General features: G+C 38.8%; 1 protein-coding gene across 1 annotated transcript; it reads left to right on the top strand.

The window, feature by feature from the left end:
• The first annotated feature begins 7,570 nt into the window (after window positions 1-7,570).
• LOC131219292 (probable LRR receptor-like serine/threonine-protein kinase At3g47570) lies at window positions 7,571-13,111 on the top strand. Its single transcript, XM_058214359.1, has 2 exons — window positions 7,571-10,441; window positions 12,366-13,111. Exons 1-2 carry the CDS (start codon window positions 7,627-7,629, stop codon window positions 12,806-12,808), a joined length of 3,258 nt encoding a protein of 1,085 aa, XP_058070342.1. The 5' UTR covers window positions 7,571-7,626; the 3' UTR covers window positions 12,809-13,111.
• Window positions 13,112-14,109: the final 998 nt, after the last annotated feature.

Genomic DNA, 14,109 nt, shown 5'->3' with positions numbered 1-14,109 from the left:
ATTTTAATTTGGCAGTCCTATTCACCCCCCCTCTAGGACTGTTAGCTCGACCTTTTCAAAATCCACCGAGCTTCACATGAAATTGACCGAGCCTAACTTGAAATTGACCAAGCCCAACTTGAAAATCACTGATCCAAACATGAAATTCACAGAGCTTAACATGAAATTGACTGAGCCTAACATGAAATTCACCGACCCTAACTTGAAATTGACTAAGCCAAACTTGAAATTCACCAAGCTTCACATGAAAATCACCGAGCTTCAAATGAAATTGACCGAAATTTACTGTTTTGAAAATTAAATTGAGACTGCTCAAGGGGGAGGTTTACACTCTATCGATAACTCATGATTATTAATTGTGAACTCATGCTAATCATATATTAAGCCAATTCGGAGTTGTGATGGATATGGAAGAGGTGTATAAATTGTATGTGAGCTGACCGATAACTGAGTGAACTGACCATATTTATTTCATGTTAGGCTCAAGGTCAGTATCCATTTTCATGATTATTACTATTCTTTCAAAGTCCGAATCGTATTACTAATAAATTTGTAATTTTAAAAAATGCAACAAACGTATTCAATTTATATCGTTCACTATCACATTACAAAATACCTTATTACAGGGGTATTGAAAATTTGCAACTTTGATGATTATGCCCTGTTTGTTTGCATCTTTCACATTTCACTGTCTTTTGTTCCTCTCCTCGGGAAAGAATTCGTGCCTTTTTCGGTCTTCCAACTGATCTCCTTTGTTGTGGGGGCTTAATTGTCGCACAATACTCCCTGAATTTAGGTGATATTTTCCATTGGCTCTTGTCACATACTAGGTACACGGAATCTTCATATGTGATCTAGTAATTTTTCATCGTATACAACGAGGGGCAATAGGAATAATAAGGAAGATTTAGTTTATACACGCTGAAAGAACATGAAAACAAGGGAACCCTTTTACATCAAACTCGCGACATGTACAGGAAAGCTCACATGAGCTTGACAATATCATTGTAGTCTCCCACAACATAGTATTTATCATAGGAAATTACATGACAACAAGCATTTCACACTTTCGGTATGAGATCCTTTAATTGTTTCTCAGCCCATGGTGTCAACGGTCCCATATATAAATGATGAAGCAGATTCTCTTCTCTTATAGAACATATCTTGAATTTTAAATCTGACCGTCTCTATCAGTGTAGTCACGAGGTATTCTCGTGCTTCTTTGAATAAAGCATTAACACACTCAATTATGTTTGTAGTGACCAAGTTGAATCTTTTTCCTACGAAGTGTGAAGATGCCTACCTCTCGTACCCTATTTCTCTTAGCCATGCATGTGCTGGGGGTTGGCAAGTTCGATATCGTGCATTAACTTTTCGAATTTAGCCTTCCTATAAGTCTTTACAGCTCGCTAATAGTAGATTTCTAATGACTTGTTGTTAAATGTGTCCACCAAGTTTCGGTATTTATGGTATGCGCAGTAACCATGGATTGCTGTTTGGAAGACCTGTGAAACTTCTTTCATTAGATCTTTATGTTGGTCTGATATGATCACAAGACCAAGTAGATCCCCTAACGTACAGTTTAGGTGGGTAAGGAACCAGTTCCAACTGCTGCTATTATCTGATTCTCCGATACCAAAAGCGACAAGGAATATATGATTGTTACCATGCATCCAAGGCTGTAGCAATGAGCAGAACACCCTTGTACTTACCTTTTTGATGCGTGTCACCCTTCGTGAAGATGTTTGAAAACTTCTAACACATTGTTCAAGTACAACAAAACATCTCTCGAACCTGCTCGTCTGTGGATTAACAAGCACAACAGTCACCGTCCCCGGGTTTGCCCTCCTCAGCTCATGCAAGTACATAAGGAGTTCATTGTAAGAGTCTTCATAAGACCCCATTACACAGTCAATTGTGATTTCCTTTGTACACCATGCCTTCTTATAACTAATAAGAATATTGTACTTCTCATGCGGTGTGAAGATAATGTCCCTCAACCTTAATCCTAGGCGTTGCTTAATGCGGCTGACAACCAATTCATTGACTAGCTTGATGCTTACTTGCCGGTGATCACTCTTCATTCATGACATGCTACATGTATGTATGGACGTGTAAGTCTTTATCTTGAATATCCTCGCATTATTCACCCTAGATATGTGTACCCTTCATTCACACTTATCTTCGAAACATACCATAATGAATTTCTTGGGTGACGAGTACAAAACCCTGTATTGAAAAGTTATTGTAAATTGTAAATTGGCTCAAAACATACTAACACCAGCTCTTGTCCTTAAACGTTTGGCTAATAGCTATATCAATCAGCTCATCTAGTGGCTATTCGTACAGTGGTAGGTCTGCATTAGTGAATGCATCATCCTCAAGAGGCACAATGGCTTAGCCTGCTCGGGCATTGGAATGTCGCTTCCCCATTTAATATTCACATGATAAAGTGCGATGTTCGAGCCTGCTCGGGCATTGGAATGTCGCTTCCCCATACATATTTAGAGTTGGATGATGAAGGAAAATCTACTCTTGTACATGAAGGTGATGCTGTATATTCACTTCTGAGTTTCCTCTCAACTTCCAAGCTTACTTGACTAGTAATGAAGTTTGATGTCTGAACCGGATTGAGTAGTGGAGTGTTGCTTGGAGGAATTTGTGAAGGTGATGCCATATATTGATATTTCACGCTATGTTCCTCAACCAAACTTCCAACTGCTGGGGCATCATGTTTAACACCACTATAAGCCACGGGGTCTTCGAGTATTGCCTTGTTAATGTGCTACATTGTTCAATGAATAAAGGGTGTACTTATCCGGATGCTGCGACTATGATGCCAAGAACATTCTTACATCTTCATCGTCTTTAATTACAGTCGGAGGGATTAATTGGTTTGAGCAAGGGTACAATGCTTTCAACTTAATATCATAATCCTCGAGCGTACTCTTCACAATACTGTACATTTTATATAGAAGCTCATCATATGTAGTCTCGATGCCCACAACAGTAGTTTTCGAGTTTCCACCCTTGTACGTGTATCGATTGTTTTCGCTTAGTAACTCCCCACCATATAAGCATAGGATGATTAACGAAGTCATTTTCTGAAAATAAACACAATGATACATCAGATATAACTCATTTAATATTCACATGTATAAGGTGGAGTTGACCGAGTAGTAGTAAATTTGCCAGTATACTAGGTCAAAAATATGACTGACAATCAGTCAAATTTTTAAAGTTCTCAATCAATCAATTGCAGGTATGAATTCACTTCGCGGTCAAGTTCACTCACTTTGCGGTGAATTTTAATCACTTCGCGGTCAAGTCCAATCACTTCGCAATGAATTTCAATCACTTCGCAGTAAAGTCCAATCACTTCGCGGTCAAGTGAGTGAAATTCACGGCAAAGTGTGTCAACTTGACCGCGAAGTGATTGGAATTCATCGCGAAGTAAGTGAACTTGACCGTAAAGTTAGTGAACTTGACCGAGATGTGAGAGAAATTAACCCTAAAGTGATTGGACTTGACCGCGAAGTGAGAGAAATTCACCGCGAAGTGAGAGAAATTCACCGCAAAGTGAGTGGAGTTCACATGAAAGTGAGTAAAATTGACCGCGAAGTGCGTGAAATTCATCGAGCCTCCCACTGCCTCCATATCAGAAGACAAAAGATTGATTGAGAGATAAAACAACAATATAGCTCAAACCTGGAAAAGGCCATATATTTGATGGTTGACATTTTCCAATCTTAAATAGAGCTATCAGTGGTGATATCTATCATATCAACGGTTTGGATCACCACATAAAATTAGAAAAACGTAAACATACCATGCAAAATTTCTACAGAGCTTTAAAGAAAGGATATCAAGGCAAATATCAATTTGAAATTGACGGATCCTAACATGAAATTGACTGAGCCTAACTTGAAAATGACCGAGCCTAACATGAAATTCACTGAGCCTAACAAGAAATTGACCGAGCCTAAAATGAATTTCACCGAGCCCAACATGATATTGACCGAGCTTAACATGAAATTGACCAAACCCAACATGAAATTCACCGAGGCAAATATGAAATTGACCAAGCCTTGGTGAAATTCATGTTAGGCTCGATCAATTTCAAGTTCGCCTCGGTGAATTTCATGTTCGCCTCATTCAATTTCATGTTAGGTTAGTGAGTATCATGCTAAGCTCGTTCAATTATATAATAGGTTTAGTCATTTTCATTGTAATATTGGGTTGCACAATCTCTCCAAATGGATGGATGGTACAGATACAAAACATCTTTATCTCCAACAACTGTTGTATCAGTGCAATCTGATGTCACATTCATCGATGCATCCAGTTTAAGGAAACGAATGTAACCCAAAATGGGACGAAATATTGGAGATGTTTTGGACGGAATATCGGAGATGTACAATGAAAATACAATGATTGTACATGGAGATTCAACCGAGATTTCAAGAAAACAAGGGTGAAATAAAAAAAAGAACGAAAGTTTACGCTGAGTTCGGCGGGTGTTTTGGGTGTACGTGAGTGAAAGGAATACCCCTTATAAAGTAAGGGCATTTTGGTCCGATAAAAAATGGTCCGTACACAAGGGTCATGATTTGGTAGGGTAAGTTTGGAATGGCAGAGTGTGGTAGGTGGCTTAACACTAAGGCATATAAGGCATATAGTAGTAAAAAACTATTTTCTTACGGTGGCTCACTTGAGTTTTGGATCTACTTCATTTTAGGTCACGTGGCAAAACCGATGAACAGTGTGGATTTTAACAAATATCACTGTTGACCCCACAAGCATAACACATGGTGAAGAGAACACGTGTGCATGATAGGAAGACCCATCGGATGAGTTCCACCCAGTCACGTTTTTCCTAAAAGATCAGGCTGATCTAATTAACGTGTGAGTATACATATACAAGGCAAATGAATGGTTGAGAGGAGTGGAAGAACGCACAAATTCAATGCACACGTACGGACAGCCAATAAGAGATCAGATCAACCAGTTTTCTCGACGAGGCGCGCGGATTAGGTACTACCCGGCATGTTCGGAGCTAGGGACGGGCGTAGGCTCGGAGGGCCACTGAGGGTACACCGTGATGTATTACTTTTACCCCACACCGTCCATCCCTTTTTTTCGTATCATTTTAACGTACCGGAGGAAAAATAAGATAGAACCAAGGCCAAGTGCACCACAGCATAAGAAGAAGCCGTGCTAAGGAGACCACCGTTGAAACCTTATTAGGGCTCACTGTGTCATTTATTTTTCATCCAACCCCTTATATGGTCATATACACCTGAAGTTAAAACAAATATCGTATTGATCCAAAACTTCCGTGGTCCTTAATAATTTTTCAATGGTAGGAATTTAATCCTCACCGTGTGGCCCATTTGAGATTTGAACCTTCTCTATTTTTGGGATGATATTTTAGAATAATATGAAAAAATGGATGAACGGTGTGGATAAATTTCATACATTAGACAGTGGAGACTTGACCATGAAACGTGCATTGGACCAAATGAAAAATCTAGATCAATGGATTAATGTAACTGTCACTGTCTAAGATCTGTAAACGATTTCATAGCATTGAAAAGAATACTTTTAAAAGCAAGCCGTTCACACCAGGCAGGTCACAACATGACTGGGAGGCAATGATTCAACCTATCAGCAAGAATGTTGGGCTCCTGCATCTCTTAATATACACAAAGTAATCTTAAAATGAATTAAACATATAATTAAAAAAAAAAAGAGCAAGCAACCACAAAATATAAATATTTTAGGAAAACTTTTTCTGAAAAAAATTTAGAATACAAAGCAACTATTAATCCTCCATGTAAGAAGAATTTCAAGAGATTGGATAATTTATAAATGGCAAAGTTTAGGTCCCTTTCAAAATTCATTTTCTGTGCTAAGCTCTTTCATCTCCTAACTATGATTACAAAGAGTATTTATACACTTTCGTATTTAGTCAGAAACAAAATTCGCACTTAAGCAAACTTGTGCACACTGTCAATCAAATTGACAGGAATCGCACTAATGCAAACTTGCGTGCATTATGGATCAAATCGACAGGTCTCGACAAAACATTGATCGAATTGACACCTCTGTCAATTGAATCAACAATGTCCCAAAACATTCAGTAAGCAAACATGAATTTTCGGGAATATTTCGATCGAATTGATACCCAATTGATCGAATCGAAACTCTGTTCTAGCAACATATTGAAGCCACTTGATTAACAATCTCCACCGTAACTTCAACTTCCAGCTCCACTACTTCAAGCTATCTCTAATCTTCAATAGTAACTCTATTATCATTGCTTCTCATGCAAACTCCGTCTTCATCACTTCTTTGCCAAGCCCAAAAAAGTTAAGTAAAACTTAAACTTCTCCGTAAAAACAACATTTGTAAGCATGTCTATCAGATTCTCACTAGTGTGGATCTTCTTAAGAATAACACCGCCTTCTTTTAACATTTGGTGGATAAAATGATGATAAAAATTAATGTATTTATTATAAGAATAATACACCGAGTTCTTTGTCAAATTGATAGCGCTTTCGTTATCACAATGCATAGGCACGGCTTCCTACAAATCTCAACTCATTCATCATCCCCTTCAACCAATTAGCTTCATTGAATGCTTTTATCACCATCATATATTCAGCTTCAGTTGTGAAAAGTGCAACCATAGGCTAAAGCTTCGACATCCAATTAATAGTTCAACCCACTAATACAAACAAGTAATCAAAAGTTGACATTTTGTTATCTACATTCCTATCATAATCCGCATTGCACATAGCCTGAAAGTTTCTTCTCAGAATTTTTGAATGTTAAGACATAATTTGTTGTACCTCTTATTTTAGTAAATCAGAAATATATATGTTGCTACACTATTGATATAGGCATATTACTAAATCATATAAATCTTTTTACCTATCTCTTGTGATTGCATTCACTATTTTTGATTTATCTAAAAATAATGTTGGCGTGCATCTTAAGTATGGGCTAGATAAGATATATACCACATGGCCCCACAACTTTCTATCAATCGGTTTCTTGCCGAGAAAAAAGTGATAATAATGTAATTTGTCCTCTTAAAAAGCGCCACTTGGTTAGTGGAGTCACCATTTGGTAAAATCCAATTCCTTGATGGGTTGTTGGTATATGTTATTGCATTACATTAAATGTTATTATACAAGGATTACCCCTATAGTACTTGCCTAAACGTACAGGATATTTTGATCATCAAATCCTATTTTTGATATTGAATTCTCCCGTTGAAAAAAAAAAAGAAATCATATTACGTTACTCTTGTTTGGTGGACATTGGAATTATAATCAGCGAACCAAATTTCACATAGTTTAGGAATCTCACCACCTGTATGTATTCGTGTGCAGGACTAGTGACACATTTAAAGGGCGCTTGTGGATGGATGGTGTCGATAACACATGCATCAACGTGGGCCCACAAATGACGCAGATTTCTAAATACATGAGAAATCATGCTGAGAGGAGAAGGCCCACAAAGTATATGAATTAATTCAATCACGTGATTGATCAATATGTTCAAGTTCTGCGTGCCAAACACGCCTTCAGGAATTTTGAAGGTAAAAATCTCTTATAAATGTTGAAAGGTTATAACCCCATCTCCAACCAGATCCCACCGGCCTTTTTCTGGTTTCCTTGGTTTTTTTTTTTTTTTTCCTCTTCTTTAGCCTTCCAAATGATAAGAAAGATGGTGCTTGGATTTCTACGTCCAAGGGCATTTTGGTCATTATTCCTCCTTCCCTTCCTTCTCCCATATATCAACTGCAAAGGAATTGGGTCCCCCGCCTTAAGAAACGAGACGGACCGACTGGCGTTGATTTCATTCAAGGATTTGATATCCAACGATCCTCTCCAGTTCCTCAGCTCATGGAATTCTTCCTTCCATTTCTGCAACTGGAAAGGAGTCACATGCGGTCGCCGCCATCCTCAAAGGGTCACCGCCTTAAATCTTGGGTCCCATGGATTGGTGGGGCCCATATCACCTCACATATCAAACCTCACCTTCCTCAGGACTATCAACCTCTCAACCAACAGCTTCCAAGGAGAAATCCCACGTGAAATCGGCAAGCTCTTCCGGCTTCAAGATCTCGATCTGAGCTATAACGGGCTACAAGGAGAAATCCCCAACGACCTATTCAACTGTTCAGAACTCAGATCCCTCAGTTTATATCAAAATAAGCTCCAAGGGAGAATTCCCGTCGTTCTCAGCTATTTGTCAAAGCTTACGAGGTTGAATCTTGGCCGTAATAATCTTATCGGCAACATCCCACCATCACTCGGGAATCTCTCGTCTCTTGTTTCTCTTTTTCTATTTCAGAACAGTTTGGAAGGAAGCATCCCAGATGAGCTAGGATGGCTAGTGAAGCTAAAATCTCTTCAAATCTCTTTCAATAAATTGTCCGGTCTGATTCCACCATTGCTTTACAACCTCTCATCTATGGATCATATCTCTGTGGCAGTTAACAAACTTCACGGAAACCTTCCACCCAATTTAGGTCTCACCCTTCCTAATCTCAAAATTATTTTACTTGGAGTTAATGCCTTTACAGGACCAATACCAGTTTCATTAGCCAATGCATCAGGACTCATTGAGATTGATTTTTATTCTAATTATTTTAGCGGACCCGTGCCTGAAAATTTGGGAAGACTACAGGAACTTTCTTTCCTAAATTTACCAGAAAATCAGCTTGGAAGTGGAGAAGGAGACGATGATTTGGGTTTCATCACTTCTTTGACAAATTGTAGCAATTTGAAAGGATTAATACTGAATGCAAATCAGCTGAGAGGAAAACTGCCTGCCACCATCGTCAATCTCTCTACCCACTTAATCGATCTAGAGTTAGCAGAAAACCCTATATCTGGAATTATCCCGACAGATATTAGCAATCTCGTCAACTTAAATAGGTTAACTATATTTGCGACCTCTTTAATGGGTACCATTCCTTTTAGTGTTGGGAAGCTTCAAAATTTGGAAGGCTTGTTTTTGCAACGGAACAGGCTTTCGGGACCAATCCCTTCCTCCATTGGCAACATCAGTCGCTTGGTTCGACTCCTTTTATTTGACAATCGTTTGCAGGGAAATATCCCTTCAAGTCTTGGAAAATGTCGTCATCTTCAATTCTTATCCCTAGGTAAAAATGAACTTAATGGTACCATTCCCAAAGAAATTTTAAGTATTCCTTCTCTGGTTAGAGTTAATCTAATTGAGAATTCTTTTGTCGGATCTCTACTGTTGGAAGATGGTAACCTGTATCAACTTCAATATTTCAAGGCTGCTCACAACAAATTGATGGGTGAAATTCCTAGTTCGCTGCACAATATTCTGAGCCTGGTAGACCTTAATTTAAGTAATAACTTGTTTCAAGGAGCCATTCCTATGGGTTTGAACAACTCAAAAGATCTTACATGGCTAGATCTTTCTCATAATAATTTGTCCGGGCATATTCCAGTAGATCTGGAGAAACTTCCAGTGTTGGAGCTCTTGGATTTGTCATACAATGATCTCGATGGCGAAGTCCCCCATCAAGGGATTTTCAAAAATATGAGTGCATTTTCAGTCCTTGGAAACAAGATGCTTTGTGGAGGTATCCCACAATTACAGCTGCCTGCATGCCCAAAGAAAGCTTCGCAGAAACATGGAAGGTCGATTACTCTAATAGTAATATTCTCTGTGGTTGGTGTGGTTATAGGTTTGATTCTTTTATCATTCCTCTTTGTTACTCTTTGTCGGGCGAGAAGAAAAGCCAGGAAGGAGCCTTTGCCTACGTCTTTCTTGGAGGGCCGGCTTTTAAATGTTTCTTATGGGGATCTCTTTAAAGCAACTGGTGGGTTCTCTTCAGACAATTTGATTGGCATGGGAAGTTATGGCTCTGTGTACAAAGGAATTCTAGATCGCGATGAAACACTCATTGCAGTGAAAGTTCTCAATCTTCAACAACGAGCAGCTTCAAGGAGTTTCCTCGCTGAATGTGAAGCCTTGAGAAATATCCGGCATCGGAATCTAGTTAAAATCATAACTGCTTGCTCCAGCATTGATTTCCAAGGCAATGATTTCAAAGCTCTAGTGTTTGAGTACATGCCTAATGGGAATCTAGAGAAGTGGTTGCATCCAAATGTACATGGGCTGCATGAGTCAAGGAGCTTGAACTTTATTCAAAGGCTAGATATAGCCATTGACGTCGCCTCTGCATTGGAGTATCTTCACCACCATTGCTCCACACCCATCGTTCATCGCGATCTAAAACCAAGCAATGTTCTATTGGACGATGACATGTGCGCCCATGTGGGTGATTTCGGATTAGCAAGGTTCCTTTCTATTGCTGCCAGTAACACCTCTCAAGATCAAACCAGCTCAACTGGTATCAAGGGATCGATTGGCTATATTCCTCCAGGTGACATTTTCATGCTTTTTCATTGTACTTGCATTTTTTTTTAAATGTCTTACAAAATTTCTTAAATATGAAGCTTGAATTGTCACTTGTTTCTGTTGCTTGTGTAGTTTCTACTGTTGTGTTACATTTGCAACCATAAGAATTCAAAATAAGAAATTATCCGGTGCTCCCAAACCATAAGCTATGATGCTTCTAGCTGATTTGAGCCAAGGAAGCAATCCAATTCATCAATCTGAACTACCCATTAGGTCAAGCGAACATTTAACGGTATGCCCTGTAAAAATCACATGGTTAATAGACTATCAAACGGACAGTCAAGATCATTTATGTAAAAATAGTGACAATAGAAAGTAATGGCCATCTATACACCGAAGTCCATCCTCGATCGGTCATAGTACTATCTAATTACTTTCTTCAAGCAATCCTAACCATCGCACCATGTCTTCCAAATATGAGTGGCTCAAAATTAGACGACGTCAGTTTATAGGCAGGTCCACTTATAGACGGTTAACGTAGACGGATCCTCGAGAGGTAACCCAGGTTTAGCGGGTGGTGGTGGGGTCTGCAGGGATGCTGTGGGTTGTTTCATCTGCGCTTTCTCTTCGGGCTACGGTGTTGGCACCAACACTTATGCGGAGCTGCGTGCTGTCTTCGAGGGACTCTCCATTAGCCTAGCTAGAGGTTACACTCAGATCATCGTCGAATCGGACTCTATACAGGCGGTTAAACTTCTAAACGGGCCGATCCCACCCGAGCTGGAAAGGGAGCTATTGGTTGGACCGGATTAATTTGCTGAAAAGCGGAGGTCACATCGAATTTGCGCATGTTTTCAGAGAAGGAAACGGCCCGGCTGACGCCCTTGCCCGGCTAGGGAGAGAGGGTCAGTCCTCAACCTCGTTTAACAGATTCGCTGATCTCCCTCATCGTATTCGCGGGTTGCTCTTCTTGGACAAGGTAGGGCTGGGTTCTATCGGAGCAGCCCCGTGAGGTTCTTCTAGTCGTTTTCCCGTTTTTTCGGTTTTTCGTTCCTGTCATATGATAGGTTCTTCTAGGTCTTTTTTAATTTCCTGGGTTTCCCGAAAGCAGATGTTGTAAGTATTCTCTTTTCTAATGGAAATAGCCTTTCAAAAAAAAAAAAAAAAACCGTATAGGCAGGTCTATCATCCAACCAATGTGATTTTTTGCCATAGCCCATTAAATAGGTAGAACACCTAACGGATAATTAGGACAGCAAGCTAATGCTACGAGAGTAGTGAGTCATTTCTCATAAAGGTAGCCACTGAAAAATGAGTTCATCTCATAATAATTAAAAATGATTAGGCATTGGAGATTATATAACTTGTTGGCTACCAGGATTATTTTTAATCCCTACCAAAATAATTAATCTCTAATTCATAGTTACGATTAACTAAATGGAGATGAACTCATTTTCAGTGGCTACCAAACACACCCTAAAACTTTCGAAATAAATCAATTTATAAAATTTATATTTCCATTAACATGACTAAACCAACCGCTATGGCAACTCGAAAGAAACTCTCAGTAAGAATGAAGGATTGAAGGATGGAAGATTCTTTTTATTATTTTATTTTTTTTCAATTTTAGTTAAGATAAATTTCATCTAAAATTTAAATGCATCGAAGGGTTGCGCATGCAAGGCCAATGGATGAACAATTAGTACTAATTGTTTTTTGCTGAGTTGCATAAGCTTTTAATTTTCCTAGTGTTATGCTTGTAGTAGGACTCATTTGTTAGTTATAACTTGATTACTTCATGCTTCAAAAGTTTAAAATTAATAAGATAATTGTTTCCTATGCTTGTGACAATTTTCACTTTTTTATGTCAAAAAGTACTAATCCCTATTTTTATGTAATTGTTGTAACGAAACCTAACATCTTGAAAATTTGAGATGTGTAAATGACAGAGTATGGAATGGGCAGAAAGGCGTCTACACATGGAGATGTCTACAGTTACGGTATTCTTCTTTTGGAGATGTTCACAGGAAAGAGACCAACTGATAACATGTTTAAAGATGGTCTAAGCCTCCATCAATTTGGAGAGATGGCTTTACCTGATCAGGTGATGGATATTGTTGACCCACGACTACTCTCAGAAGAAGTTCAAGATCTAAACAATGGAGAACAACACCGCATTGCAAGAAGTAAAATGCAAGAGTGCTTGGCTTCTGTAGTCAAAATTGGAGTCGCGTGTTCCAGAGAATTTTCAAATGAGCGGATGGAGATGAGAGATATCGCCGGGAAAATCCATGCAATGAGGGACTTATATCTTGGGGTTGGGATTCACCGAGATCAGCAAAATGGGGCACAATTGTTGGGACAAGGTCCATCTTATCTTAGTCATTATTAGAAAGTTGTAGCTAGTCATGAAGATAGCTAGGTGTGGGTTAAGATGCTCATCTTGCTGAGGGATAAGCGAGAAGTTCGTATGTATCCAGTCGTTGTCCCAGCCCCCTATTGCCCTTGGGATGAGGTGACATGGTGTTGGATTGTGTAATCGGTTCTTTTATCTGTTTTGGTCTTTTGGTTTTGGTCAAGTATTTGCTTTGCTTTTTGGTTATGTAATGAAAGGGTTAGACGGTTTGGCACCCCTTCAAGTATGTAAATGGTTTGTGTTTCCATATATATTAAATTAGGAGTTTTTACCTGAAAATTTATGAGAGCATAAGATATTTCTCTAACATGCTTTGAATCTCCATATTTACCAAAACATTTCTCTTATAGTTAAGATAGAGAATCAAAAGTTAAAATTGCCCCCATTGTGAAAGGAAATTACACTCCAAAAAACTAAAAGCTATAGCCTAACTTCTTGTGTTTCTGAAAATCCAATTCTATCACTAGCTGTATGATCTAATTTTAAGCGTGGGAATAAGAAATTATCATCATCCTGACTTAAGAAGACCATATGATTGAAAATAGTATACACGGCAATGCTCATCATCTAAACTATTTTCTTCTGTGTGACCCATCTGATTCATGAATTGTCTTGATTCTTGGGCCTTAGGCCTAATTTTTATTTTGTCTATTTTTTTAATCTAATGCTTGGAGTGGATTTATTATAATTTTTATAGTGGGCACTGTAAAAAATCAGCGTTGGCCATGTCTCCCAATTGTTTCTTTAGTGTGGCCCACTTGAATCATAAGTGCCATGGGCCTAATGTTGGATTACACAAGAGTAGATTTCACATACACATCTAGGTCGGCGCTTGGAAAGCCCATTATATACATCCTTGCCTCACCCAAGACAACCATTATCGTAAGGCTCACCTTGATGCATGTATGCTATATCCATGCCGTTCATCAGTTTTTCCAGATCACGAACCCAGAAATGAAGCAGATCCAATTCTCAAGAACCCAGAAATGAAGCAGATCCAATTCTCAATTGGACCATATTATTGAAAACAGTGGTGATATAACACACCACCATTAAAAAAAATTCTAGGACCCACCGTAATGTTTTCATAGTAATGTTTATTTGACATACAACCTGTTGATATAACAGCGGCTCCATGTTCACTCCCCAAGTATAGGGTTGTGATGTAGTAATAAACTCGGTAAGACCGAGGTCGAATCCACAGGGACTGAAACTTGTACGTGTCCTGAAACTAGGTAGAAATAGAACTAGACTAAGATGCTATCTAAATCAAATAG

This window comes from Magnolia sinica, chromosome 11 (genome assembly GCF_029962835.1).
Source record: "Magnolia sinica isolate HGM2019 chromosome 11, MsV1, whole genome shotgun sequence".
NCBI lineage: Eukaryota > Viridiplantae > Streptophyta > Magnoliopsida > Magnoliales > Magnoliaceae > Magnolia > Magnolia sinica.
Note: the sequence above shows the minus strand (reverse complement) of the source record. Positions and strands in the feature narration are given on the sequence as shown.

Excerpts from the sequence above, each read along its gene's own strand:
- LOC131219292 (XM_058214359.1), top strand. The coding sequence starts at position 7,627 with ATGTTGAAAGGTTATAACCCCATCTCCAACCAGATCCCACCGGCCTTT. Across the intron at positions 10,442-12,365 it reads GATTGGCTATATTCCTCCAG|AGTATGGAATGGGCAGAAAG; the intron begins GTGACATTTTCA and ends TGTAAATGACAG.